This window comes from Petromyzon marinus, unplaced genomic scaffold, assembly GCF_048934315.1.
Source record: "Petromyzon marinus isolate PM22_M1 ecotype Great Lakes invasive population unplaced genomic scaffold, UKy_Petmar_22M1.pri1.0 PM_Scaffold_17, whole genome shotgun sequence".
Lineage (NCBI taxonomy): Eukaryota > Metazoa > Chordata > Hyperoartia > Petromyzontiformes > Petromyzontidae > Petromyzon > Petromyzon marinus.
Window position 1 is genome coordinate 1,799,701 of NW_027423135.1, and position 24,378 is coordinate 1,824,078.

A 24,378-nucleotide genomic window follows, 5' to 3' on the forward strand; every position below is an offset into this window, starting at 1 on the left:
GGTGTGTGCGTGTGTGCTGGTACGTGATGGTGTGTGCGTGTGTGCTGGTGCGTGGTGGTGTGTGTGTGTGCTGGTACGTGGTGGCGTGTGTATGCGTGTGTGCTGGTACGTGGTGGCGTGTGTGTGCATGTGTGTTGGTATGTGATGGCGTGTGTGTGCTGGTACGTGGTGGTGTGTGTTGGTACGTGATGGCGTGTGTGTGCTGGTACGTTGTGGTGTGTGTGTGCGTGTGTGTTGGTACGTGATGGTGTGTGCGTGTGTTCTGGTACGTGATGGCGTGTGTGTGCTGGTACGTGGTGGCGTGTGTGTGTGTTGGTACGTTGTGTGTGTGCGTGTGTGTTGGTACGTGATGGTGTGTGTGTGTGTTGGTACATGATGGCGTGTGTGTGCTGGTGCGTGGTGGCATGTGTGTGTGCGTGTGTGTGCTGGTACATGGTGGTGTGTGTTGGTACATGATGGCGTGTGTGTGCTGGTACGTTGTGGCGGGTGTGTGCGTGTGTGTTGGTACGTGATGGTGTGTGTGTGCGTGTGTGTTGGTACGTGATGGTGTGTGTGTGCGTGTGTGTTGGTACGTGATGGTGTGTGTGTGCGTGTGTGTTGGTACGTGATGGTGTGTGTGTTGGTACGTGATGGTGTGTGTGTGTGTTGGTACGTGATGGTGTGTGTGTGCGTGTGTGTTGGTACGTGATGGTGTGTGTGTGTTGGTACGTGATGGTGTGTGCGTGTGTGCTGGTCCGTGGTGGTGTGTTTGTGTGCTGGTACGTGGTGGCGTGTGTTGGTACGTGATGGCGTGTGTGTGCTGGTACGTTGTGGTGTGTGTGCGTGTGTGTTGGTACGTGATGGTGTGTGCGTGTGTGCTGGTACGTGATGGCGTGTGTGTGTGTGTTGGTACGTGATGGCGTGTGTGTGTTGGTACGTTGTGGCGTGTGTGTGTGTTGGTACGTTGTGGTGTGTGTGTGCGTGTGTGTTGGTACGTGATGGTGTGTGTGTGCGTGTGTGTTGGTACGTGATGGTGTGTGTGTGTTGGTACGTGATGGTGTGTGCGTGTGTGCTGGTGCGTGGTGGTGTGTGTGTGTGTGTTGGTACGTGATGGCGTGTGTGTGCTGGTACGTGGTAGCGTGTGTGTGTGTTGGTACGTTGTGGTGTGTGTGTGCGTGTGTGTTGGTACGTTATGGTGTGTGTGTGCGTGTGTGTTGGTACGTGATGGTGTGTGTGTGTTGGTACGTGATGGTGTGTGCGTGTGTGCTGGTGCGTGGTGGTGTGTGTGTGTGTGTGCTGGTACGTGGTGGCGTGTGTGTGCATGTGTGTTGGTACGTGATGGCGTGTGTGTGCTGGTACGTGGTGGCGTGTGTGTGTGTGTGTGCTGGTACGTGGTGGTGTGTGTGTGCGTGTCTGTTGGTACGTTGTGGCGTGTGTGTGCGTGTGTGTTGGTACGTGATGGTGTGTGTGTGCGTGTGTGTTGGTACGTGATGGTGTGTGTGTGCTTGTGTGTTGGTACGTGATGGTGTGTGTGTGCGTGTCTGTTGGTACGTGATGGTGTGTGTGTGGGTGTGTGTTGGTACGTGATGGTATGTGTGTGTTGGTACGTGATGGTGTGTGCGTGTGTGCTGGTACGTGATGGTGTGTGCGTGTGTGCTGGTGCGTGGTGGTGTGTGTGTGTGTGCTGGTACGTGGTGGCGTGTGTATGCGTGTGTGTTGGTACGTGATGGCGTGTGTGTGTGCTGGTACGTGGTGGCGTGTGTGTGCGTGTGTGTTGGTACGTGATGGTGTGTGTGTGTGCGTGTGTGTTGGTACGTGATGGTGTGTGCATGTGTGTTGGTATGTGATGGTGTGTGTGTGCGTGTGTGTTGGTACATGATGGTGTGTGTGTGTGTTGGTACGTGATGGTGTGTGTGTGCGTGTGTGTTGGTACGTGATGGTGTGTGTGTGATGGTACATGATGGCGTGCGTGTGTGCTGGTGCGTGGTGGCGTGTGTGTGCGTGTGTGTGCTGGTACGTGTTGGTGTGTGTTGGTACATGATGGCGTGTGTGTGCTGGTACGTGGTGCCGTGTGTGTGCGTGTGTGTTGGTACGTGATGGCGTGTGTGTGTGCTGGTACGTGGTGGCGTGTGTGTGTGTGGTGGTACGTGGTGGTGTGTGTTGGTACATGATGGCGTGTGTGTGTGTGTTGGTACGTGATGGTGTGTTCGTGTGTGCTGGTACGTGGTGGTGTGTGTGCGTGTGTATTGGTACGTGATGGTGTGTGTATGCGTGTGTGTTGGTACGTGATGGCGTGTGTGTTGGTACGTGATGGTGTGTGTGTGTGTTGGTACGTGATGGTGTGTGTGTGCGTGTGTGTTGGTACGTGATGGTGTGTGTGTGTTGGTACGTGATGGTGTGTGTGTTGGTACGTGATGGCGTGCGTGCGTGCTGGTGCATGGTGGCGTGTGTGTGCATGTGTGTTGGTACGTGATGGTGTGTGTGCTCGTGTGTGCTGGTACGTGATGGCGTGTGTGTGCTGGTACGTGGTGGCGTGTGTGTGCGTGTGTGTTGGTACGTGATGGTGTGTGTGCGTGTGTGTTGGTACGTGATGGTGTGTGTGCGTGTGTGTTGGTACGTGGTGGCGTGTGTGTGCGTGTGTGCTGGTACGTGGTGGCGTGTGTGTGTTGGTACGTGATGGTGTGTGCATGTGTGCTGGTACGTGATGGCGTGTGTGTGCTGGTACGTGTTGGCATGTGTGTGTGCTGGTGCGTGGTGGTGTCTGCGTGTGTGCTGGTGCGTTGTGGTGTGTGCTGGTGCGTGGTAGTGTGTGCGTGTGTGCTGGTACGTGGTGGCGTGTGTGTTGGTGTTATTGTCTTGTTGCACGCACGCACGCACGCACGCATCCACTCTGCTTTTCGCCCAGTCAGCTTTTCCTTTGCGTAACAAACTCTGCATTCTCATCACGGTCACTGCCACACTCATCGCCATCCACCTCACCATCCACACCCTTTATTTAACCACCAGAGAGCCCATTGACAGCCATCACTTCACTTGGGCAACATCACCCCTGCGTTTACCAAGGTTAATTGGCTTTCTCTGTGACCCCGTGTCTCTGTGACCCCGTGTCTCTGTGACCCCGTGTCTCTGTGACCCTGTGTCTCTACCCCCCCGTGTCTCTACCCCCCCCGTGTCTCTATCCCCCCCCCGTGTCTCTACCCCCCCCGTGTCTCTACCCCCCCCGTGTCTCTACCCCCCCCGTGTCTCTACCCCCCCCCCGTGTCTCTACCCCCCCCGTGTCTCTACCCCCCCCCGTGTCTCTACCCCCCCCCCGTGTCTCTACCCCCCCCCGTGTCTCTATCCCCCCCGTGTCTCTACCCCCCCCCCGTGTCTCTACCCCCCCCCCGTGTCTCTACCCCCCCCCCGTGTCTCTAACCCCCCGTGTCTCTACCCCCCCCCGTGTCTCTACCCCCCCCCGTGTCTCTACCCCCCCCCCGTGCCTCTACCCCCCCGTGTCTCTACCCCCCCCCCCGCGTCTCTACCCCCCCGTGTCTCTACCCCCCCCCGTGTCTCTACCCCCCCGTGTCTCTACCCCCCCGTGTCTCTACCCCCCCGTGTCTCTACCCCCCCCGTGTCTCTACCCCCCCCGTGTCTCTACCCCCCCCGTGTCTCTACCCCCCCCGTGTCTCTACCCCCCCGTGTCTCTACCCCCCCCCCGTGTCTCTATCCCCCCCGTGTCTCTACCCCCCGTGTCTCTACCCCCCCCCGTGTCTCTATCCCCCCCGTGTCTCTACCCCCCGTGTCTCTACCCCCCCTCCCCGTGTCTCTACCCCCTCCCCGTGTCTCTACCCCCCCCCCCGTCTCTCTACCCCCCCCGTGTCTCTACCCACCCTCCCCCGTGTCTCTACCCCCCCCCCCCTCCCCGTGTCTCTGTGCGTGCGTCAGGGCGCCTACTTTGCCCAGCCCGTGTACGCCGCGGCTGCGGCGGCTGCGGCGGCGGCGTCCCAGCCGCACGTGATCCACCACACAACGGTGGTGCAGCCCAGCAGCCTGCACCACCACCACCACACCACCAGCAGCGCGGCGGCGGCGGCGGCGGCGGCGGCGGCGGCGCTCTACCCGCCCGCTCTGCCCGCGCCGCGGCCGCTGCCCGTGCTCACCGGGGCCGCCATGGCCATGACCGGTCAGCCGCAGGGAAAGGGGGCGGCTTAGTGGTAGGGGGGTGGGGGGGGGTAGGGCTAGGGGGGTAGTGGGGGTAGTGGGGGTAGTGGTAGGGGGGTGGGGGGGGTAGGGCTAGGGGGGTAGTGCTAGGGGGGTAGTGGTGGTAGGGGGGGTAGTGCTAGGGGGGGTAGTGCTAGGGGGGGGGTAGTGCTAGGGGGGGGGTAGTGCTAGGGGGGGTAGTGCTAGGGGGGGTAGTGCTAGGGGGGGGGTAGTACTAGGGGGGGGTAGTGCTAGGGGGGGTAGTGCTAGGGGGGGTAGTGCTAGGGGGGGTAGTGCTAGGGGGGGGTAGTGCTAGGGGGGGGTAGTGCTAGGGGGGGGTAGTGCTAGGGGGGGTAGTGCTAGGGGGGGTAGTGCTAGGGGGGGGTAGTGCTAGGGGGGGGTAGTGCTAGGGGGGGGTAGTGCTAGGGGGGGTAGTGCTAGGGGGGGTAGTGCTAGGGGGGGTATTGCTAGGGGGGGTATTGCTAGGGGGGGTATTGCTAGGGGGGGTAGTGCTAGGGGGGGTAGTGCTAGGGGGGGTAGTGCTAGGGGGGGTAGTGCTAGGGGGGGTAGTGCTAGGGGGGGTAGTGCTAGGGGGGGTAGTGCTAGGGGGGGTAGTGCTAGGGGGGGTAGTGCTAGGGGGGGGTAGTGCTAGGGGGGGTAGTGCTAGGGGGGGTAGTGCTAGGGGGGGTAGTGCTAGGGGGGGGTAGTGCTAGGGGGGGGTAGTGCTAGGTGGGGTAGTGCTTGGGGGGGTAGTGCTAGGGGGGGTAGTGCTAGGTGGGGTAGTGCTTGGGGGGGTAGTGCTAGGGGGGGTAGTGCTAGGGGGGGGGTAGTGCTAGGGGGGGTAGTGCTGGGGGGGTAGTGCTAGGTGGGGTAGTGCTAGGTGGGGTATTGCTAGGGGGGGTATTGCTAGGGAGTTAGGAGATTGGGATGGGCCTATGGTTGGTGTGTGTGTGCCTGTGTGTGTGTGCCTGTGTGTGTGTGCCTGTGTGTGTGTGCCTGTGTGTGTGTGCCTGTGTGTGTGCCGGTGCGTGTGTGTGTGTGCCTGTGTGTGCCTGTGTGTGCGTGCCTGTGTGTGTGTGTGTGCCTGTGTGTGTGTGCCTGTGTGTGTGCGCGTCAATGCGTCTCACCTCACTTTACCCCCCCCCCCCCTCTCTCCTGCAGGTACACTGCTGGCCGCCCCTCCCCCCGGCACCGTGGGGGGCCCGGGCGTTGCCATGCCAACGTACCGCCCACCCGGGCCCCCCACCTACGGGTACGCAGCCCCCCACTGGTGATGCCCCCCCCCCCCCGTACCCCCTTTCCCCCCCACCCCGTCTCCACGGCAACACCGAAGGTACACAGGCCCCCCCCCCAAAGCCGTGTGCCGTACGGGCCGCACAGGTCAAAGGTCAAGCCGTTCGTGTGGCGTAGCTACCCACTTAGATCAAGACGCATGCACAGACACGCATAGACACACAGACACGCACAGACACAGACACGCATAGACACACAGACACGCACAGGCACGCACAGACACAGACACGCAGTCATGCACACGCACGTACAGACACGCATAGACACAGACACGCACGGACACAGACACGCACACACGCAGTCATGCACAGACACATGCACAGACACACGCACGTACACGCACGTACACACACGCACGTACACACACGCACATACACAGACGCGTACACAGACATGCATGTACACAGACTCAGACACGTACACACACACGCACGTACACACACACGCAGACACGCACAGACACGCAGTCACGCAGTACACACACACAGACACAGACACGTACACAGACACAGACACGTACACAGACACGTACACAGACACGTACACAGACACAGACACGTACACAGACACGTACACAGACACGTACACAGACACGTACACAGACACGTACACAGACACGTACACAGACACGTACACAGACACGTACACAGACACGTACACAGACACGTACACAGACACAGACACCGCAACTTTAGACTATTTTTTTCTCCCCTAGCATGAACGAAGCTTCAGAGGCGGCGCTCTGAGAGGGGGGGTCGGCATCTCCACCGCCCCTTCCCTTAGGCACTCCCCTACTACGCCCCCCCCCCCCACTACACCCACCCACTACGCCCCCCCCCCCACTACGCCCCCCCACTCCACCCACCCCCCCACTACGGCGGTGTGTACGGCGGGGACTGCGCCCATGACGTGCGGCCTCCTCCTCCTCCTCTCGCTGTGTAGCCGTGAGTCGTCCTCACAGCTGTGTGCAGCTCCCGCTCTGTCTGTCTCTCTGTCTCTCTCCGTCTCCCGCTCTCTCTCTGTCTGTGTCTCTCTCTCTCGCTCTCTCTCTGTCTCTCTGTCTGTCTCTGTCTCTCTCTCTCTCTGTCTGTCTCTGTCTCTCCCTGTCTGTCCATCTCTCTGTCTCTCTCCGTCTCCCGCTCTCTCTCTGTCTGTCTCTGTCCGTCTCCCGCTCTCGCTCTCTTCCTCTCGCTCTCCCTCCCTGGCCGCGGTGGCGAGGGCGTCCGTCCCACCTCCCCGCTCTCGTCCACTGCGTCAGGCTGTGGCGGCCCCCGGCTATGGCAGGCGACGGCTCCGCTTGTAGAGTCACAGCCGTCGCCCAAACGCTCCGAAATCGACGCCGCCGGTTCTGAGTGCGGAGAGGCGGGGGGGGATAGCCAGAAAACTCCACGCCACCACCACCACCTCCACCACCGGAGAGCCCAGAGATTGAGACGCACGCTTCAGAAATGACGACGGGCGTCGTCAGGGTCGGGAGCGTACCCACGACCTCCTGCGGACCAGGCGAGGTAGTCAACGTCTCCTAGCCACCCTCAGCGACCCGTGGGCCCTGGGGGCCAGCGAATCGTTCGGCCATACTTCACCGTGCCGGCCGCAGTGCAGAGGGAGGGGGGCTGGTGGAGGAGGAGGAGGGGGAGAGGAGGGGGAGAGGAGGGGGAGAGGAGGGGGAGCTCGTGGGGGACATTTCGCTTTTTCCCCCCGCGATCGAATTTGGAGTCACAGGGGTTGATGGGCTTCGCTTGGCTTGGCGTGTGCCAAACCGCTGCGCCACCACTCCTCCCGCTGCCGCCACCCCCCCTCCCCCCCGCAGTGGGGTGTGTTGTTGTTGTGGTGGTGGTGCTGGTGGTGGTGTTGTTGTTGTGGTGGTGGTGCTGGTGGTGGTGGTGTTGTTGTGGTGGTGGTGGTTGTGGTGGTTTCAGCGAGCGGTGGCAGCCCACCACCACCACCGCCGGGGTTTCGGCTCCGGGTTTGCCGAGTGTATAAGACGCGGTTCTCAAGTGGACGCGGGTTGACGCGGTGTCGCTGGTCGGGTGGTGCCCCCGCCACCGCCACCGGTGACGACAATTACTCTCCGATTCCGGTCCTGGGCCTCCCCTAGGTCGACTCGGCCTCAAATGAGTTAGCCCGTAGCGGCGGTGGTAAACGTCGCCACACCGGGGGAGACAAAGGCGGCCGGGCGTGGTGCTGACCACCCCCCACTTGGTGTGCCCGCGGTGCCAGTAGCCTGTGGTGGGCAGCGCCGCTGCCGCTCGCTGCCATCAGCACTTGCCCCCGCAGCCTGTTGGAGGCTACACGGGGGTCTTTGTATTTGGTGGTGGGGCAGTGGTGATGCCGGTGGCCTCGCAGCTGGAAGCGGGGGAGGGGATGCTGGGTTCGACTCCTGCCTGCGGTGCCTCTGTGTGTGTGTGTCTGTGTGTGTGTCTGTGTGTGTGTCTGTGTCTCTGTGTGTGTCTCTGTGTGTCTGTCTCTGTGTGTGTCTCTGTGTGTGTCTGTGTGTGTGTCTGTGTGTGTGTGTGTGGACACTGCATGTTCTCTCACCCTCTCTCATCTCCCGTTGCCCTGCATGTGTTTCCTCCTCCTCCTCCTGCCACGTAGCTAGACCCCACACCAACAGTGGAACTGCTATCGCCCTGTAACACCCCCACGTGACCCCCTCCCCACCAATCAGTGCTGAGACATCCCCCGCAGCAAAATCCCTCCACCTGGAATCTGGCAGCAGCAGCAGCAGCGGTAACGTCGCCACTACCACCATCATCACCAACCAACACCACCATCATCATCATCACCACCACCATCATCACCAACCAACACCACCATCACCACCCCCATCATCACCATCACCACTAACACCATCATCACCAACCAACATCACCATCACCACCATCATCATCACCACCACCACCACCACCATCATCACCAACCAACACCATCATCCCCACCACCACCAACACCATCATCACCAATCAACACTACCATCACCACCCCCATCATCATCATCACCACCATCACCACCATCATCATCAACCAACACCATCATCACCACCATCACCCCCACCATCACCACCATCATCATCAACCAACACCACCATCATCACCACCACCAACTCCCGGCAGGAGCCTCGCCCCACGCAGCGCGCTGGCCAACTCCCTGTTCCCGGTTTAGCCACCCTGGGTTGGTGTTGTTGTGGTTGTTGTGGTTGTTGTGGTTGTTGTGGTGTGCGGATGGGAGATGACCAGCGCCCGCCATCACCAGTCGAGTCTCTGCACCCCGCCACTCCACCCCATATTGATGTTGTTGTTGTTGTGGGTCGTGGTTGTTGTTAGGGTTTGGGTTGTGTCCGAGAGACATTTCGAGTGCCGCAGGCCTTTGATGTTGGGGGTGGTGGTAGTGGTGATGATTATAGTGGTGGTAGTGATCGCGATGATGATGGTGGTGGTGGTGATGGTGGTGGTGATGGTGGTAGTGGTCGTGACGGTGGTGATGGTGGTGGTAGTGTCGATTACCACATTGGGGAGAGAGTGGAGGAGGGAGAGTGGGAGGGGAGGAGATGGTGTCGATGGGAGGGTGGAGAGTGGAGGAGAGAGTGGGGAGAGTGGAGGTAGAGGGTGGAGAGTGGAGGTAGAGGGTGGAGAGTGGAGGCAGAGGGTGGAGAGTGGAGGCAGAGAGTGGGGAGTGGAGAGTGGAGAGTGGGGAGTGGAGGAGAGAGTGGGGAGAGTGGAGGTAGAGGGTGGAGAGTGGAGGTAGAGGGTGGAGAGTGGAGGAGTGGAGGGGAGAGTGGAGGAGAGAGTGGGGAAGAGGGTACACACGGAGAGCGGTGTGTGTGGCATGTATACCACACTACACACACACACGGAGAGCGGTGTGTGTGTGTGTGGCATGTATACCACACTACACACGGAGAGCAGTGTGTGTGTGGCATGTATACCACACTACACACACAGCGGTGTGTGTGGCATGTATACCACACTACACACACACACTGAGAGCGGTGTGTGTGTAGCATGTATACCACACTACACACTACACACACAGCGGTGTGTGTGGCATGTATACCACACTACACCCACACACTGAGAGCGGTGTGTGTGGCATGTATACTACACTACACACACAGAGAGCGGTGTGTGTGGCATGTATACCACACTACACACGGAGAGCGGTGTGTGTGGCATGTATACCACACTACACAGTGTGTGTCATGTATACCACACTACACACACACACTGAGAGCGGTGTGTGTAGCATGTATACTACACTACACACACAGCGGTGTGTGTGTAGCATGTATACCACACTACACACACACACTGAGAGCGGTGTGTGTGTGTAGCATGTATACCACACTACACTACACACACAGCGCTGTGTGTGGTAATAGGCGCTCGCAAACACGGGGGGAGGTCTGGGTGGGGGGGGGGGGACTTCTGGGAGGAAAACAGCGCAGCACGATTGAGGGGGCCAGGGTGGGTAGAGGGGGGGGGGGCAGGGTGGGTAGGGGGGGGCAGGGTGGGTAAAAGGGGGGGCACGGTGGGTAGAGGGGGGGGCCCCATGTCCACTGCTCCCCCCACGCCCTTCACCAGGCCACCCAACACTACCGCCGCCGCCGTCGCTGCTGTTATTGTTATAATTATTATCACTCTTCTGGATATCGTCAGTCGTCTCTGTTGTTGTTGTTGTGGACGTTCTAGCAAGCTCGTCTCGTGTTTTAACCCTGGACAGGCAGAGTAGTAAGCGTGTTTGTAACATTACCGTGCGACGTGATTTTTTGCTGAATATTCAAATAAAAAAAACCGGGCGACGTTTATTTTTGTAGGCCGATGTCTTTTGCCCCCCCCCTCTGTCTCTCCGAGAGGCACGACAGAGACCCCCTCCTGGGGGTCACAGGACAAAGGTCTCCCCCTACAGCCGCCAACAGACTGTTGGGGCGAGTGCCGTTCACGAGTTGCACCGACGAAGGCCGGAACGGCACACGAGGGGCGGTTGTGCTGTGGCCAGCACCGCGCCCGGCCGCCTTTGTCTCCCCGGAGGCGATGTTCACTACACCAGGTACCCGTTTGAGGCCGAGTCGACCTAGGGGAGGCCCGGGACCTGTTCAGATGATCGTCACCGGTGTTGGCCGTGAGCGGGAATCAAGCCCCGGTTCGTAGCACTCCCCACCACACAACAACAACAACACCAACCGCCATTCGCCACTAAGTGGTGGTGACATCACCACGACGCTTGTGCCAGGCCATGTGCACGTTGAGGCCACGTGAAGTGTCGAACGCCCGCTGGCAGGAGGTCACGGGGCAGACCCAGGTGCCACGGGGCGACTGACTGAGATGACTGGCTGATGCACCACCTGTGCCCCCTACTGTGCCAACCTGCTGTGCTTTAGCCACCCGGCGCTCCGCTCGTTGTTGTGAGCGTCGCTTCTCCGTCCTCCGTTGGAGGGCGACTGCCTCCAACTGCCCAGTAGCGTCCTTCACGAGCCTCCTCCACAGAGGCCGATCTTGACACCGCTGGAACCGGTCATCGGCAAGTCCACTCAGCTCAGCTCCACGTCCTCCTGTACCACATCACTCCATCTCTTCTCTAGCCCGTGCCGCGCCCGTTTAGCCCCCTCGATCCGGCCGAACAAAAGCTGTTTAGGCATGCGGTGGCTGGGCATGCGGGCTACATGACCCAGCCAACGCAGCCTTGCCTACCGGAGGAGCTCACCGATGGGACCTTGCCGAGATCTTTCAAGGATTTGTGAGCTCCTCACACAATCCATCCTGGTTAAACCCAGGATGGAATCGTAGGCAGGCCAGCCTAAATGTTTCTAACCGGCGAAGATGTTCCATTAGGGGGGGTCCAAGTTTCGCAAGCGTAGAGAAGGGAGGGAATGACCGTGGCCGAGAAGACCTGAAGCTTAGTGCGGAGTGACAGACCAGGTAGCTTCCACACAGCGTTACGCAACCATTGACACACCACCACCGCCCCCCGCTGTGAGATGTCAGCGACCTCGCCCGACACGCAGGAGGTCGTGGGTTCGATCACGACCACGACGTCTACACGTTTGCTCGACTTCTTCCTCGCCGGTCAACGACAGTGGTGCGGGGGGTGGAAGAATGACAACCTGAACCACACACAAGGCCGTGGATATTTGGAATTTGCATCTTTCTCTCCCCCCCCCCTTCCCCCGTGGAGTTTTCTCCAGGACCTCCGCTTTGTCCAGCCCACATTGCGAATCGACGTCGAGCATTTGTGGAGTCGTTTAGTAGAGTTAGGTTAGAGTTAGTATAGTTAGTAGAGTTAGTAGAGGTAGTAGAGGTAGTAGTTAGAGTAGAGTTAGTGTAGAGTTAGTGTAGAGTTAGTAGAGTTAGTGTAGAGTTACAGTACAGTTAATAGAGTTAGAGTAGAGTGAGTAGAGTGAGTAGAGTGAGTAGAGTTAGTAGAGTTAGTGTAGAGTTAGAGTAGAGGTAGTAGAGTTAGTGTAGAGTTAGAGTAGAGTGAGTAGAGTGAGTAGAGTTAGTGTAGAGTTAGTAGAGTTAGAGTAGAGTTACAGTAGAGGTAGGGTAGAGTTAGTAGAGGGAGTAGAGTTAGAGTAGAGTTAGAGTTGAGTTAGTAGAGGTAGTAGAGGTAGTAGAGTTAGTAGAGTTAGAGTAGAGTTAGAGTTAGTAGAGTTAGAGTAGAGTTAGTAAAGTAGAGTTAGTAGAGTTAGAGTAGAGTTAGTAGAGGTAGTAGAGTTAGTAGAGTTAAAGTAGAGTTAGAGTAGAGTTAGTAGAGTTAGAGTAGAGTTAGTAGAGTTAGAGTAGAGTTAGTAGAGTTAGTAAAGTTAGTAGAGTTAGAGTTGAGTTTTAGTAGAGGTAGTAGAGTTAGTAGAGTTAGAGTAGAGTTAATAGAGTTAGAGTAGAGTTAGAGTAGAGTTAGTAGTTAGAGTAGAGTTAGTGTAGAGTTAGTAGAGTTAGAGTAGAGTTAGTAGAGTTAGTAAAGTAGAGTTAGTAGAGTTAGAGTAAAGGTAGGGTAGAGTTAGTAGAGTAGAGTTAGAGTAGAGGTAGTAGAGGTAGTAGAGTTAGTAGAGTAGAGTTAGTAGAGTAGAGGTAGGGTAGAGTTAGTAGAGTTAGAGTAGAGTTAGTAAAGGTAGGGTAGAGTTAGTAGTTAGTGTAGAGTTAGAGTAGAGTAGAGTTAGAGTAGAGTTAGAGTAGAGTTAGAGTAGAGTTAGAGTAGAGTTAGTAGAGTAGCGTTAGTAGAGTTAGAGTAGAGTTAGAGTAGAGTTAGTAGAGGTAGTAGAGTTAGTAGAGTTAGAGTAGATTTAGTAGAGTTAGAGTAGAGTTAGTAAAGTAGAGTTAGTAGAGTTAGTGTAGAGTTAGTGTAGAGTTAGTAGAGTTAGAGTAGAGTTAGAGTAGAGTTAGTAGAGGTAGTATAGTTAGTAGAGTTAGTAGAGTTAGAGTTGAGTTAGTAGAGTTAGAGTAGAGGTAGGGTAGAGTTAGTCGAGTTCGAGTAGAGATAGTGTAGAGGTAGAGTAGAGTTAGTAAAGGTAGGGTAGAGTTAGAGTAGAGTTAGTGTAGAGTTAGAGTTGAGTTAGTGTAGAGTTAGAGTTGAGTTAGTGTAGAGTTAGTAGAGTTAAAGTAGAGTTAGAGTTGAGTTAGAGGTAGTAGAGTTAAAGTAGAGTTAGAGTAGAGGTAGTAGAGTAGAGTTAGTGTAGAGTTAGTAGAGTTAGAGTAGAGTGAGTAGAGTTAGTAGAGTTGAGTTAGAGTAGAGTTAGTAGAGTTACAGTAGAGTTAGTAGAGGTAGTAGAGTTAGTAGAGTTAGAGTTGAGTTAGAGTAGAGTTAATATAGTTAGTAGAGGTAGTAGAGTTAGTAGAGTTAGAGTAGAGTTAGTAGAGTTAGTAGAGTAGAGTTAGAGTAGAGGTAGGGTAGAGTTAGAGTTAGAGTAGAGTTAGTAAAGGTAGGGTAGAGTTAGTAGTTAGAGTAGAGTTAGTGTAGAGTTAGTAGAGTAGCGTTAGTAGAGTTAGAGTAGAGTTAGTCGAGTTAGAGTAGAGTTAGTGTAGAGTTAGAGTTGAGTTAGTAGAGTTAGTAGAGTTAGAGTAGAGTTAGAGTAGAGTTAGAGTTGAGTTAGAGTAGAGTTAGTGTAGAGTTAGAGTTGAGTTAGTAGAGTTAGTAGAGTTAGAGTAGAGTTAGTAGAGTTAGAGTAGAGTTAGTAGAGTTAGTAAAGTTAGTAGAGTTAGAGTTGAGTTAGAGTAGAGTTAATATAGTTAGTAGAGTTAGTAGAGTTAGAGTTAGTGTAGAGTTAGAGTTGAGTTAGTGTAGAGTTAGAGTTGAGTTAGAGTAGAGTTAGTAGAGTTAGAGTAGAGTTAGAGTAGAGTTAATATAGTTAGTAGAGTTAGTAGAGTAGAGTTAGAGTAGAGGTAGGGTAGAGTTAGAGTAGAGTTAGTAAAGTTAGAGTAGAGTTAGTAGAGTTAGTGTAGAGTTAGTGTAGAGTTAGTAGAGTAGCGTTAGTAGAGTTAGTAGAGTTAGAGTAGAGTTAGAGTTAGAGTAGAGTTAGTAGAGTAGCGTTAGTAGAGTTAGAGTAGAGTTAGTAGAGGTAGGGTAGAGTTAGTGTAGAGTTAGAGTAGAGTTAGTAGAGTTAGAGTAGAGTTAGTAGAGGTAGTAGAGTTAGTAGAGTTAGAGTAGAGTTAGTAGAGGTAGTAGAGTTAGTAGAGTTAGTAGAGTTAGAGTAGAGTTAATATAGTTAGTAGAGTTAGTTGAGTTAGAGTAGAGTTAGTAGAGGTAGTAGAGTTAATAGAGTTAGAGTAGAGTTAGTAGAGGTAGGGTAGAGTTAGTCGAGTTCAAGTAGATTTAGTAGAGTTAGTCTAGAGTAAGAGTAGAGTTAGAGTAGAGTTAGTAGAGTTAGAGTAGAGGTAGTGTAGAGTTTGTAGAGGTAGTAGAGTTAGTAGAGATAGAGTAGAGTTAGTAGAGTTAGAGTTGAGTTAGAGTAGGGTTAATATAGTTAGTAGAGGTAGTAGAGTTAGTAGAGTTAGAGTAGAGGTAGGGTAGAGTTAGTCGAGTTCGAGTAGAGATAGTGTAGAGGTAGAGTAGAGTTAGAGTAGAGTTAGAGTTAGAGTAGAGTTAGTAAAGGTAGAGTAGAGTTAGTCGAGTTAGAGTAGAGTTAGAGTAGAGTTAGTGTAGAGTTAGTAGAGGTAGTAGAGGTAGTAGAGTTAAAGTAGAGTTAGAGTAGAGTTAGTAGAGTTAGTGTAGAGTTAGTAGAGTAGAGTTAGTCGAGTTAGAGTAGAGTTAGAGTAGAGTTAGTGTAGAGTTAGTAGAGGTAGTAGAGGTAGTAGAGTTAGTAGAGTTAGAGTAGATTTAGTAGAGTTAGTAGAGTTAGAGTAGAGTAGCGTTAGTAGAGGTAGGGTAGAGTTAGTAGAGTAGAGTTAGAGTAGAGGTAGTAGAGGTAGTAGAGTTAGTAGAGTTAGTAGAGTTAATATAGTTAGTAGAGTTAGTAGAGTTAGAGTAGAGTTAGCGTAGAGTAGAGTTAGAGTAGAGTTGTTAGAGTAGAGTTAGAGTAGAGTTAGTAGAGGTAGAGTCTGGTATAGTTCAGAGTATAGTATGGAGTATAGTGTAAAGTGTAGTTTATACAGTTAAAGTATAGTAGATTGTAGTTTGTATATTTGAGTACAGTTTAAAGAGTATAGTTTGTGAACTATTTGGGCTACCGCTGTGATTGTCAAATCGATGACGCCGCTGACGACCGGCCGCCCCGTCGAGGCCGTCGCTTGCGCCGGCCGGTGCCGCGTTGGCGTCGGGAGCCGCTACGGCTCGGCGGGCCTCCGTCGCCTGGCGAGGCAAACGACGGCGGGAGGAGATGGCACGGAGGCCCTCGCCGTGGTGATGCCGGCCACTCGGTTGACAGCGACGTGGAGCGGCTCACCGAGGCCTCGTCGAGCGGTGGAATGCGAAAAATATTGTTAACAAAAAGGTTTCCGAGTTGCGACGTCTGGCCAAGATTCGAGCCGGAGATCGCTGGCGGCAAGGCCCCCTGAGAATGGGTCGCGAGAGGTCGGCCTGCGCCTCGCCGGGCGGACGGTTACATCGCGGAAATACATAAATGTTGCGTCGTTAAAACCCGCCACCACCCGACACAGCCAACCAGCAAGGGTTGTCACGTCAACAGAACTGGCCACTAGTACATCAACACCGGTGTGCTGTACTAGAGACGAATTGACCACTAGTACAGCAACACCGGTGTTGCTGTACTAGTCACGAATTGGCCACTAGTACAGCAACACCGGTGTGCTGTACTAATGACGAATTGGCCACTAGTACATCAATACCGGTGTTGATGTACTAGTGACGAATTGGCCACTAGTACATCAACACCGGTGTTGATGTACTAGTGACGAATTGGCCACTAGTACATCAACACCGGTGTGCTGTACTAGAGGACGAATTGACCACTAGTACAGCAACACCGGTGTGCTATACTAGTCACGAATTGGCCACTAGTACATCAACACCAGTGTTGATGTACTAGTGACTAATTGGCCACTAGTACATCAACACCAGTGTTGATGTACTAGTGACTAATTGGCCACGTTCTGTTGACGTGACACAACCTTTACTAGCTGGCTGTGTCGGGTGGTGGCGGGTTTTAACGACACAATATTTATATATTTACGCGATCTTAACCCAAATAAACCCCCCCCCCCCCCCCTTATGGATGACATTGGTCGCGAAAGCCCGCGACACGTGACACGTGACACGCGTGTCACGTGACACGTGTCACGCGTGTCACGTGTCACGGCGGGCGACAACCTGGGACTGCTTTTCATTCCGCCGGCGGTCGGGAACGCCCCCACCGAGCACGTGGACGCGTGGACGCGATGACTCGTGATGACTCGTGATGACTCGTGATGACGCGTGGACGCGATGACGCGTGGACGCGATGACGCGATGACGCGTGATGACTCGTGATGACGTGATGACGCGTGGACGCGATGACTCGTGATGACGTGATGATGCGATGACTCGTGATGACGTGATGACGCGATGACTCGTGATGACGCGATGACTCGCGATGACTCGCGATGACTCGTGATGACTCGTGATGACGCGATGACGCGTGGACTCCTGGCCGCCCGCGCTCCCTCCTGTCGTAAACGACCCCGGCCGGCACAAACGAGAGCCCCAAACGACGCGGCTTTTACCGCGTGGAAGCTGCTGGGGTTTTTTCGGCTTTGGCGACCGGTGTTGCCCAGGGCGGTGGTCCAGGTGCTCTGAAACGCGAGGTGGTGACGGTGGCGGTGGCGGCGGCGGCGGCGGCGTCCACTCGGGACGTGGGGAGGGAAGGACCCCGGAGAAACAAATCCACGCCACCACCACGGGGAGAGAGGCACGCAAACTCCAAATATACAGCAGCAGGCGTCAGGATCGAACCCACAACCTCCCGCGTAGCAGGCGAGGGAGTTGACATCTCACGACACACAAATACAGCAGCAGCAGCAGGCGGCGTCGGGATCGAGCCCACGACCTCCCGCGTAGCAGGCGATGGAGTTGACATCTCCTGGCCACCGCGGTACGAGGGATGACGTCGACGAGTCACAGTCAAGAGTTTTACTCCTCTGCACGGAAGAGATTGCGGATCTCAGCGTTTACAGCATTCGGTTGCGTCCGGAAACAAAAGATAAAGCCCCACCCCACCCCGCGCGCTACCCGTGTAGCCTTCACAGACTGTTGGGGCAAGTGCTGTAAGCGAGTAGCACACCAGGTACTCATTTGAGGCCGAGTCGACCTAGGGGAGGCCCACCGAACCGCTTCAGGCGAGCGAGAAATCGAGCCCGGGGTTCGTAGCGGAGCACAGCGCTAACCGCTGCACCACCGCTCCCGAAACGCACGCAACACGCACACACGACACACACGACAAACAACGACACACACACACGACACTCACGCGCTACAGACGTGCACACATTGCACGAGAGAGTTCTCCCTTAGCGATTTAACAAAGAGTTAAGAATTAAATAATTTTTTTGTTTAAAAAGTAAAAATCCTTAAGTAGATCCGGTAAAATTACGCTCGAGGGGAGAGAGAGAGACGGAGCCACCAGCACACCGTGGACTAAACGTCGGTCGGAATGAATCCCCAATTAGCGCCACGGACTGCTGCAGCGTGAACCACAGCCATCATCATCACCACCATCATCATCACCATCATCATCACCATCATTGTCGTAAACAACTACACACATCCGTCAACTCCACAGTCACCACAGTGACCGTCAACACCGCCGCGTGCGAACGAGCGTGCGAGTGAGCGTGCGAGCATGCGAGCGAGCGTGTGAGTGTGCGAGTGAGTGAGTGTGAGCATGTGAGCGTGCGAGCGAGTGTGTGAGCGTGCGAGTGTGAGTGTGCGAGTGTGAGTGTGCGAGTGTGTGTGTGTGCGAGCGAGTATGTGAGCGAGTGTGCGAGTGTGTGTGCGAGCGAGTGTGTGAGTGTGAGTGTGTGAGCTAGTGTGCGTGTGAGTGTGTGAGCGAGTGTGCGAGCGAGTGTGTGAGTGTGCGAGTGTGTGTGCGAGTGTGTGTGCGAGCGAGTGAGTGAGTGAGTGTGCGTGTGAGTGTGTGAGCGAGTGTGCGTGTGAGTGTGTGAGCGAGTGTGCGAGCGAGTGTGTGTGCGAGCAAGTGTGTGTGCGAGCGAGTGTGTGTGTGAGTGAGTGTGCGAGTGTGTGTGCGAGCGAGCGTGCATGTGAGTGTGCGTGTGAGTGTGCGTGTGAGTGTGTGAGCGAGTGTGCGAGCGAGTGTGTAAGTGTGCGAGCGAGCGTGTGAGTGAGCGAGTGTGCGAGTGTGCGAGCGTGTGAGTGTGTGAGCGAGTGAGCGGGGCGAGTCTCAGGTCCACAGCTCGGAGGGCATGAGGCCCTCCTTGGTGCCGAGGGCCGGGAGGAGGTTCTCGTCGCGCAGGAAGTAGAGGGGGAAGTGGACGAGGAAGCCACGGACGTCGGCCAGCCGCGCGAGGGCCCCCGCCGGGTCGGCTCGCGCCATCGCCGGCTCCTCCACAAAGGCCGCCAGCTGACGACGGTTCAGCACAAAGTCTGACGGCAAACAGCGGAACACCTGGGGGGGGGGGGGAGAGGGGGGGTGAGCGCCTCGGCGTCTCCCCCCGTGTCTCCCCCCGTGTCTCCCCCCACGTCTCCCCACGTGTCTCCCCCCACGTTTCCCCGCGTGTCTCCCCGCGTGTCTCCCCGCGTGTCTCCCCGCGTGTCTCCCCCCGTGTCTCCCCCGTGTCTCCCCCCGTGTCTCCCCGCGTGTCTCCCCCCGTGTCTCCCCGTGTCTCCCCCCGTGTCTCCCCGCGTGTCTCCCCCCGTGTCTCCCCCGTGTCTCCCCCGTGTCTCCCCCGTGTCTCCCCGCGTGTCTCCCCCCGTGTCTCCCCCCGTGTCTCCCCGCGTGTCTCCCCCCGTGTCTCCCCCGTGTCTCCCCCGTGTCTCCCCCCGTGTCTCCCCCGTGTCTCCCCCGTGTGTCTCCCCGCGTGTCTCCCCCCGTGTCTCCCCGCGTGTCTCCCCCCGTGTCTCTCCCCGTGTCTCCCCGTGTCTCCCCCCGTGTCTCCCCCCGTGTCTCCACCCGCGTCTTCCCCCGTGTCTCCCCGCGTGTCCCCGTCACCTTCTCGTAGACGGTGGCGTTGCGTCCGGCCGTCGCCATCCACACCTCCTTGAAGAAGTGGTCACACACGGGGTCAGAGATGTCCACCTCGGGAGAGTCGAGCAGCCCCAGCACCAACCTGGGGGGGAGATATTCATCACCCACAGACAAAGATCCCCCGTGTAGCCTCCAACAGACTGCTGGGGCAAGTGCTGTTAGTAGCGAGTAGCAGCAGCACCTGTGAAGGTAGACACAGACAAAGATCCCCCGTGTAGCCTCTAACAGACTGTAGGGGCAAGTGCTGTTAGCGAGTAGCAGCAGCACCTGTGAAGGTAGACACAGACAAAGATCCCCCGTGTAGCCTCTAACAGACTGTAGGGGCAAGTGCAGTTAGTAGCGAGTAGCAGCAGCACCTGTGAAGGTAGACACAGACAAAGATCCCCCGTGTAGCCTCTAACAGACTGCAGGGGCAAGTGCTGTTAGTAGCGAGTAGCAGCAGCACCTATGAAGGTAGACACAGACAAAGATCCCCCGTGTAGCCTCTAACAGACTGTAGGGGCAAGTGCAGTTAGTAGCGAGTAGCAGCAGCACCTGTGAAGGTAGACACAGACAAAGATCCCCCGTGTAGCCTCTAACAGACTGCAGGGGCAAGTGCTGTTAGTAGCGAGTAGCAGCAGCACCTATGAAGGTAGACACAGACAAAGATCCCCCGTGTAGCCTCTAACAGACTGATGGGGCAAGTGCTGTTAGTAGCGAGTAGCAGCAGCACCTGTGAAGGTAGACACAGACAAAGATCCCCCGTGTAGCCTCTAACAGACTGTAGGGGCAAGTGCAGTTAGTAGCGAGTAGCAGCAGCACCTGTGAAGGTAGACACAGACAAAGATCCCCCGTGTAGCCTCTAACAGACTGCAGGGGCAAGTGCTGTTAGTAGCGAGTAGCAGCAGCACCTGTGAAGGTAGACACAGACAAAGATCCCCCGTGTAGCCTCTAACAGACTGTAGGGGCAAGTGCAGTTAGTAGCGAGTAGCAGCAGCACCTGTGAAGGTAGACACAGACAAAGATCCCCCGTGTAGCCTCTAACAGACTGCAGGGGCAAGTGCTGTTAGTAGCGAGTAGCAGCAGCACCTGTGAAGGTAGACACAGACAAAGATCCCCCGTGTAGCCTCTAACACAATGTAGGGGCAAGTGCTGTTAGTAGCGAGTAGCAGCAGCATCTGTGAAGGTAGACACAGACAAAGATCCCCCGTGTAGCCTCTAACAGACTGCAGGAGCAAGTGCTGTTAGTAGCGAGTAGCAGTAGCACCTGTGAAGGTAGACACAGACAAAGATCCCCCGTGTAGCCTCTAACAGACTGCAGGGGCAAGTGCTGTTAGTAGCGAGTAGCAGCAGCACCTGTGAAGGTAGACACAGACAAAGATCCCCCGTGCGCCTGCCATTCTTCCACTCCGGTGGTGGGTGTACACCCAGGACCCCCTTCCAACCTAAAGTGGCCTGGTCTCAGTTATCTGATGAAAGTTGCAAGCGAGAATTTCATCATCGCTTGCGGCTGGGATTGGCATCGTCCCCGACTCCTCCTGATGTCGAGGGTAAATGGGCGAGGTTTAGGACTGTGACTCATGCAGCTGCAATGGCTGCTTTGGGTACGCGGTCCAGACCTCCCCAGAGACCCTGGCTGACAGAGGAGGTGTTCAGGATGGTTGAGAAAAAGCGACAGGCCCACTGTCATCGGCTACAGAATCCCACGTCAGAGAATGAGGAGGCTTAACATAGCCTTCGCTCGGAGGTTCGGAGAGCCGTGAGGCGCTGCAAGGATGGGTGGTGGTCGCGGGTTGCTGAGGAGATGGAGTCTGCCTCAGTGGCCCGCGATCACAAATCTCTAACTCCATCAAAAATATAACCTGCAGCACCACACCTATTACCATCATTAGGGGAAAAAACGGTGATCCAATCTCCGACCCCCAGGAACAGGTTTGCAGATTTGCTGAGCATTTCTGTGAGGTCCTGGGGGAGGGAAAATCCCTCAGCTAGGAAAACATCGTGGCACAAAGTGAGGATGACCCTGCTGAGGCTGTGGTGCCTCAAATATTGGAAGAAGTCACCCTCTGTGAGTGGCTGGCTGAGGTGCCATCTGTTGAGGAAGTACTGAAGGCGATCCGGAGTCTGAGACCAGGAAAGGCAGCGGGCAGAGATGATCTCCCAAGCGAAATGCTGAGGGAGGGTGGCGTTTGTGCACAGACTGCCATATATGACATCATAACAACGGTCTGGGCCGCTGGACGGGTTCCGCAGGATTGGAAGGATGCTCTGGTGGTCCCCCTCTTTAAGAAGGGGGACCGCACAGACTGTAACAACTACAGGGGCATCTCACTCCTCAGTGTGCCGGGAAAGGTCCTGGCAAGGATTATTCAGCATCACCTTGCCAGGCACGCTGAGGAGAGGCTTGCGGAGCCCCAATGCGGTTTCAGGAAAGGGCGGTCCTGCACAGATGCCATATTTTCTGTCCGTCTGCTACAGCAGAGGTGTAGGGAATTCCAACAAGACCTACATCTCTGCTTTATTGACCTGGTCAAGGCCTATGATACCAACAGTAGGCCTGGGCTCTGGGTCGTTCTTCGTGCTTTCGGAGTACCTGACCCGCTGCTCACGATCATTAAGGACCTTCATGATGGTGAGCGGGCCCGGGTAAAACTACGTGGCCGGGAGTCAGAGCCATTCCCTGTACACCTTGGGGTGCGACAGGGATGTCCTCTGGCTCCCACATTATTTAACATCTATTTTGACCACGTAGTTCGTGAAGCCTTCAATAGCTGTACCGGGGGAATCTCCATATGGTACAGATATAATGGGAGGCTGATCGATGCCCGGGTGCAGTCAAGGGATGGCTCCCTATTGGTCAACCACGTTATGTATGCTGATGATTTGGTAATAGCTGCTCAGTCAGAGGAGGAGTTGGAGACGCTGCTGCTGAGACTGGAGCGTGCCACTAAGAGGTGGGGCCTTACCATCAGCCCCACCAAAACTAAGCACCTGCCTGGGTATTTTGTACCATCGGACACTCCACCCCCACAACTCCCAATCGGTGATGGGGCAGTTGTGGAGAGAGTGGAGAGTTTCTCATACCTGGGAAGTGTGCTTATGACTGGCTCCAGTTTAACAGCAGAGGTCTCACTCCGAATCAGTCGAGCGGCAATATCTTTTCATCGGTTGCGTAACGCTGTGTGGAAGCTACCTGGTCTGTCGCTCCGCACTAAGATTCAGGTCTTCTCGGCCACGGTCATTCCCTCCCTTCTCTACGCTTGCGAAACGTGGACCCCCCTAATGGAACATCTTCGCCGGTTAGAAATATTTAGGCTGGCCTGCCTACGATCCATCCTGGGTTTAACCAGACTGGATTGTGTGAGGAGCTCACAAATCCTTGAAAGATCTGGGCAAGGTCCCATCGGTGAGCTCCTCCAGCGGGCAAGGCTGCGATGGCTGGGTCATGTAGCCCGCATGCCCAGCCACCGCATGCCAAAACAGCTTTTGTTCGGCCGGATTGAGGGGGCTAAGCGGGCGCGGCACAGGCTAGAGAAGAGATGGAGTGATGTGGTACAGGAGGACGTGGAGCTGAGTGGACTTGCCGATGACTGGTACCAGCGGTGTCAAGATCGGCCTCTGTGGAGGAGGCTTGTGAAGGATGCTACTGGGCAGTTGGAGGCAGTCGCCCTCCAACAACAACGGAGGGCAGAGGAGCGACGCTCAGAACAACGAGCGGAGCGCCGGGTGGCTAAAGCACAGCAGGTTGGCACAGTAGGGGGCACAGGTGGTGCATCAGCCAGTCATCTCAGTCAGTCGACCCGTGGCACCTGGGTCTGCCCCGTGACCTCCTGCCAACGGGCGCTCGACACTTCACGTGGCCTCAGGGTGCACATAGCCGGGCACAAGCGCCGTGGTGACGTCACCATCACTTAGTGGCGAATGGCGGTTGTTGTTGTTATGTGCGTGTGTGTACAGGTGAATGTGTGTGTGTATGTGCGTACCTGAAGCAGTAGGTGCGCAGGCTGTGTGTGTGCGTGTGTGTACGTGTGTGTGTGTGTGTACAGGTGAATGTGTGTGTGTGTGTGTACAGGTGAATGTGTGTGTGTGTGTGTGTACGTGTGTGTGTACAGGTGAATGTGTGTGTGTGCGTGTGTGTACCTGAAGCAGTAGATGCGCAGGCTGTGTGTGTTGTTGTTGTTGCACCTGAAGCAGTAGGTGCGCAGGCTGTGTGTGTGCGTGTATGTGTGTGTGTGTTGACCTGGTCAAGGCCTATGATACCATCAGTAGGCCTGGGCTGTGGGTCGTTCTTCGTGCTTTCGGAGTACCTGACCCGCTGCTCACGATCATTAAGGACCTTCATGATGGTGAGCGGGCCCGGGTAAAACTACGTGGCCGGGAGTCAGAGCCATTCCCTGTACACCTTGGGGTGCGACAGGGATGTCCTCTGGCTCCCACATTATTTAACATCTATTTTGACCACGTAGTTCGTGAAGCCTTCAATAGCTGTACCTGGGGAATCTCCATATGGTACAGATATAATGGGAGGCTAATCGATGCCCGGGTGCGGTCAAGGGATGGCTCCCTATTGCTCAACCACGTTATGTATGCTGATGATTTGGTAATAGCTGCTCAGTCAGAGGAGGAGTTGGAGACGCTGCTGCTGAGACTGGAGCGTGCCACTAAGAGGTGGGGCCTTACCATCAGCCCCACCAAAACTAAGCACCTGCCTGGGTATTTTGTACCATCGGACACTCCACCCCCACAACTCCCAATCGGTGATGGGGCAGTTGTGGAGAGAGTGGAGAGTTTCCCATACCTGGGAAGTGTGCTTATGACTGGCTCCAGTTTAACAGCAGAGGTCTCACTCCGAATCAGTCGAGCGGCAATATCTTTTCATCGGTTGCGTAACGCTGTGTGGAAGCTACCTGGTCTGTCGCTCCGCACTAAGCTTCAGGTCTTCTCGGCCACGGTCATTCCCTCCCTTCTCTACGCTTGCGAAACGTGACCCCCCTAATGGAACATCTTCGCCGGTTAGAAACATTTAGGCTGGCCTGCCTACGATCCATCCTGGGTTTAACCAGACTGGATTGTGTGAGGAGCTCACAAATCCTTGAAAGATCTGGGCAGGGTCCCATCGGTGAGCTCCTCCGGCAGGCAAGGCTGCGATGGCTGGGTCATGTAGCCCGCATGCCCAGCCACCGCATGCCGAAACAGCTTTTGTTTGGCCGGATTGAGGGGGCTAAGCGGGCGCGGCACGGGCTAGAGAAGAGATGGAGTGATGTGGTACAGGAGGACGTGTAGCTGAGTGGACTTGCCGATGACTGGTACCAGCGGTGTCAAG

The 24,378-nt window shown here is 55.6% G+C and overlaps 2 protein-coding genes across 5 annotated transcripts in view; one reads left to right on the forward strand and one right to left on the reverse strand.

Moving 5' to 3' along the window:
- LOC116956824 (myelin-associated neurite-outgrowth inhibitor-like) overlaps window positions 1-10,256 on the forward strand; it is a 56,987-nt gene extending 46,731 nt beyond the window's left edge. For both annotated transcript variants that reach the window (XM_032978671.2, XM_032978672.2), the window contains 2 exons: window positions 3,904-4,141; window positions 5,320-10,256. In XM_032978671.2, coding sequence (XP_032834562.2) covers window positions 3,904-4,141; window positions 5,320-5,432 — 351 coding nt within the window. In that variant the 3' untranslated portion in view covers window positions 5,433-10,256. The remainder of the gene's footprint in view (window positions 1-3,903; window positions 4,142-5,319) is intronic.
- Window positions 10,257-16,990: 6,734 nt separating this feature from the next.
- LOC116956727 (phospholipase D1-like) overlaps window positions 16,991-24,378 on the reverse strand; it is a 100,159-nt gene continuing 92,771 nt past the window's right edge. For all 3 annotated transcript variants that reach the window (XM_076063660.1, XM_076063661.1, XM_076063662.1), the window contains 2 exons: window positions 19,041-19,158; window positions 16,991-18,497 (listed from right to left, as the gene is read on the reverse strand). In XM_076063660.1, coding sequence (XP_075919775.1) covers window positions 18,273-18,497; window positions 19,041-19,158 — 343 coding nt within the window. In that variant the 3' untranslated portion in view covers window positions 16,991-18,272. The remainder of the gene's footprint in view (window positions 18,498-19,040; window positions 19,159-24,378) is intronic.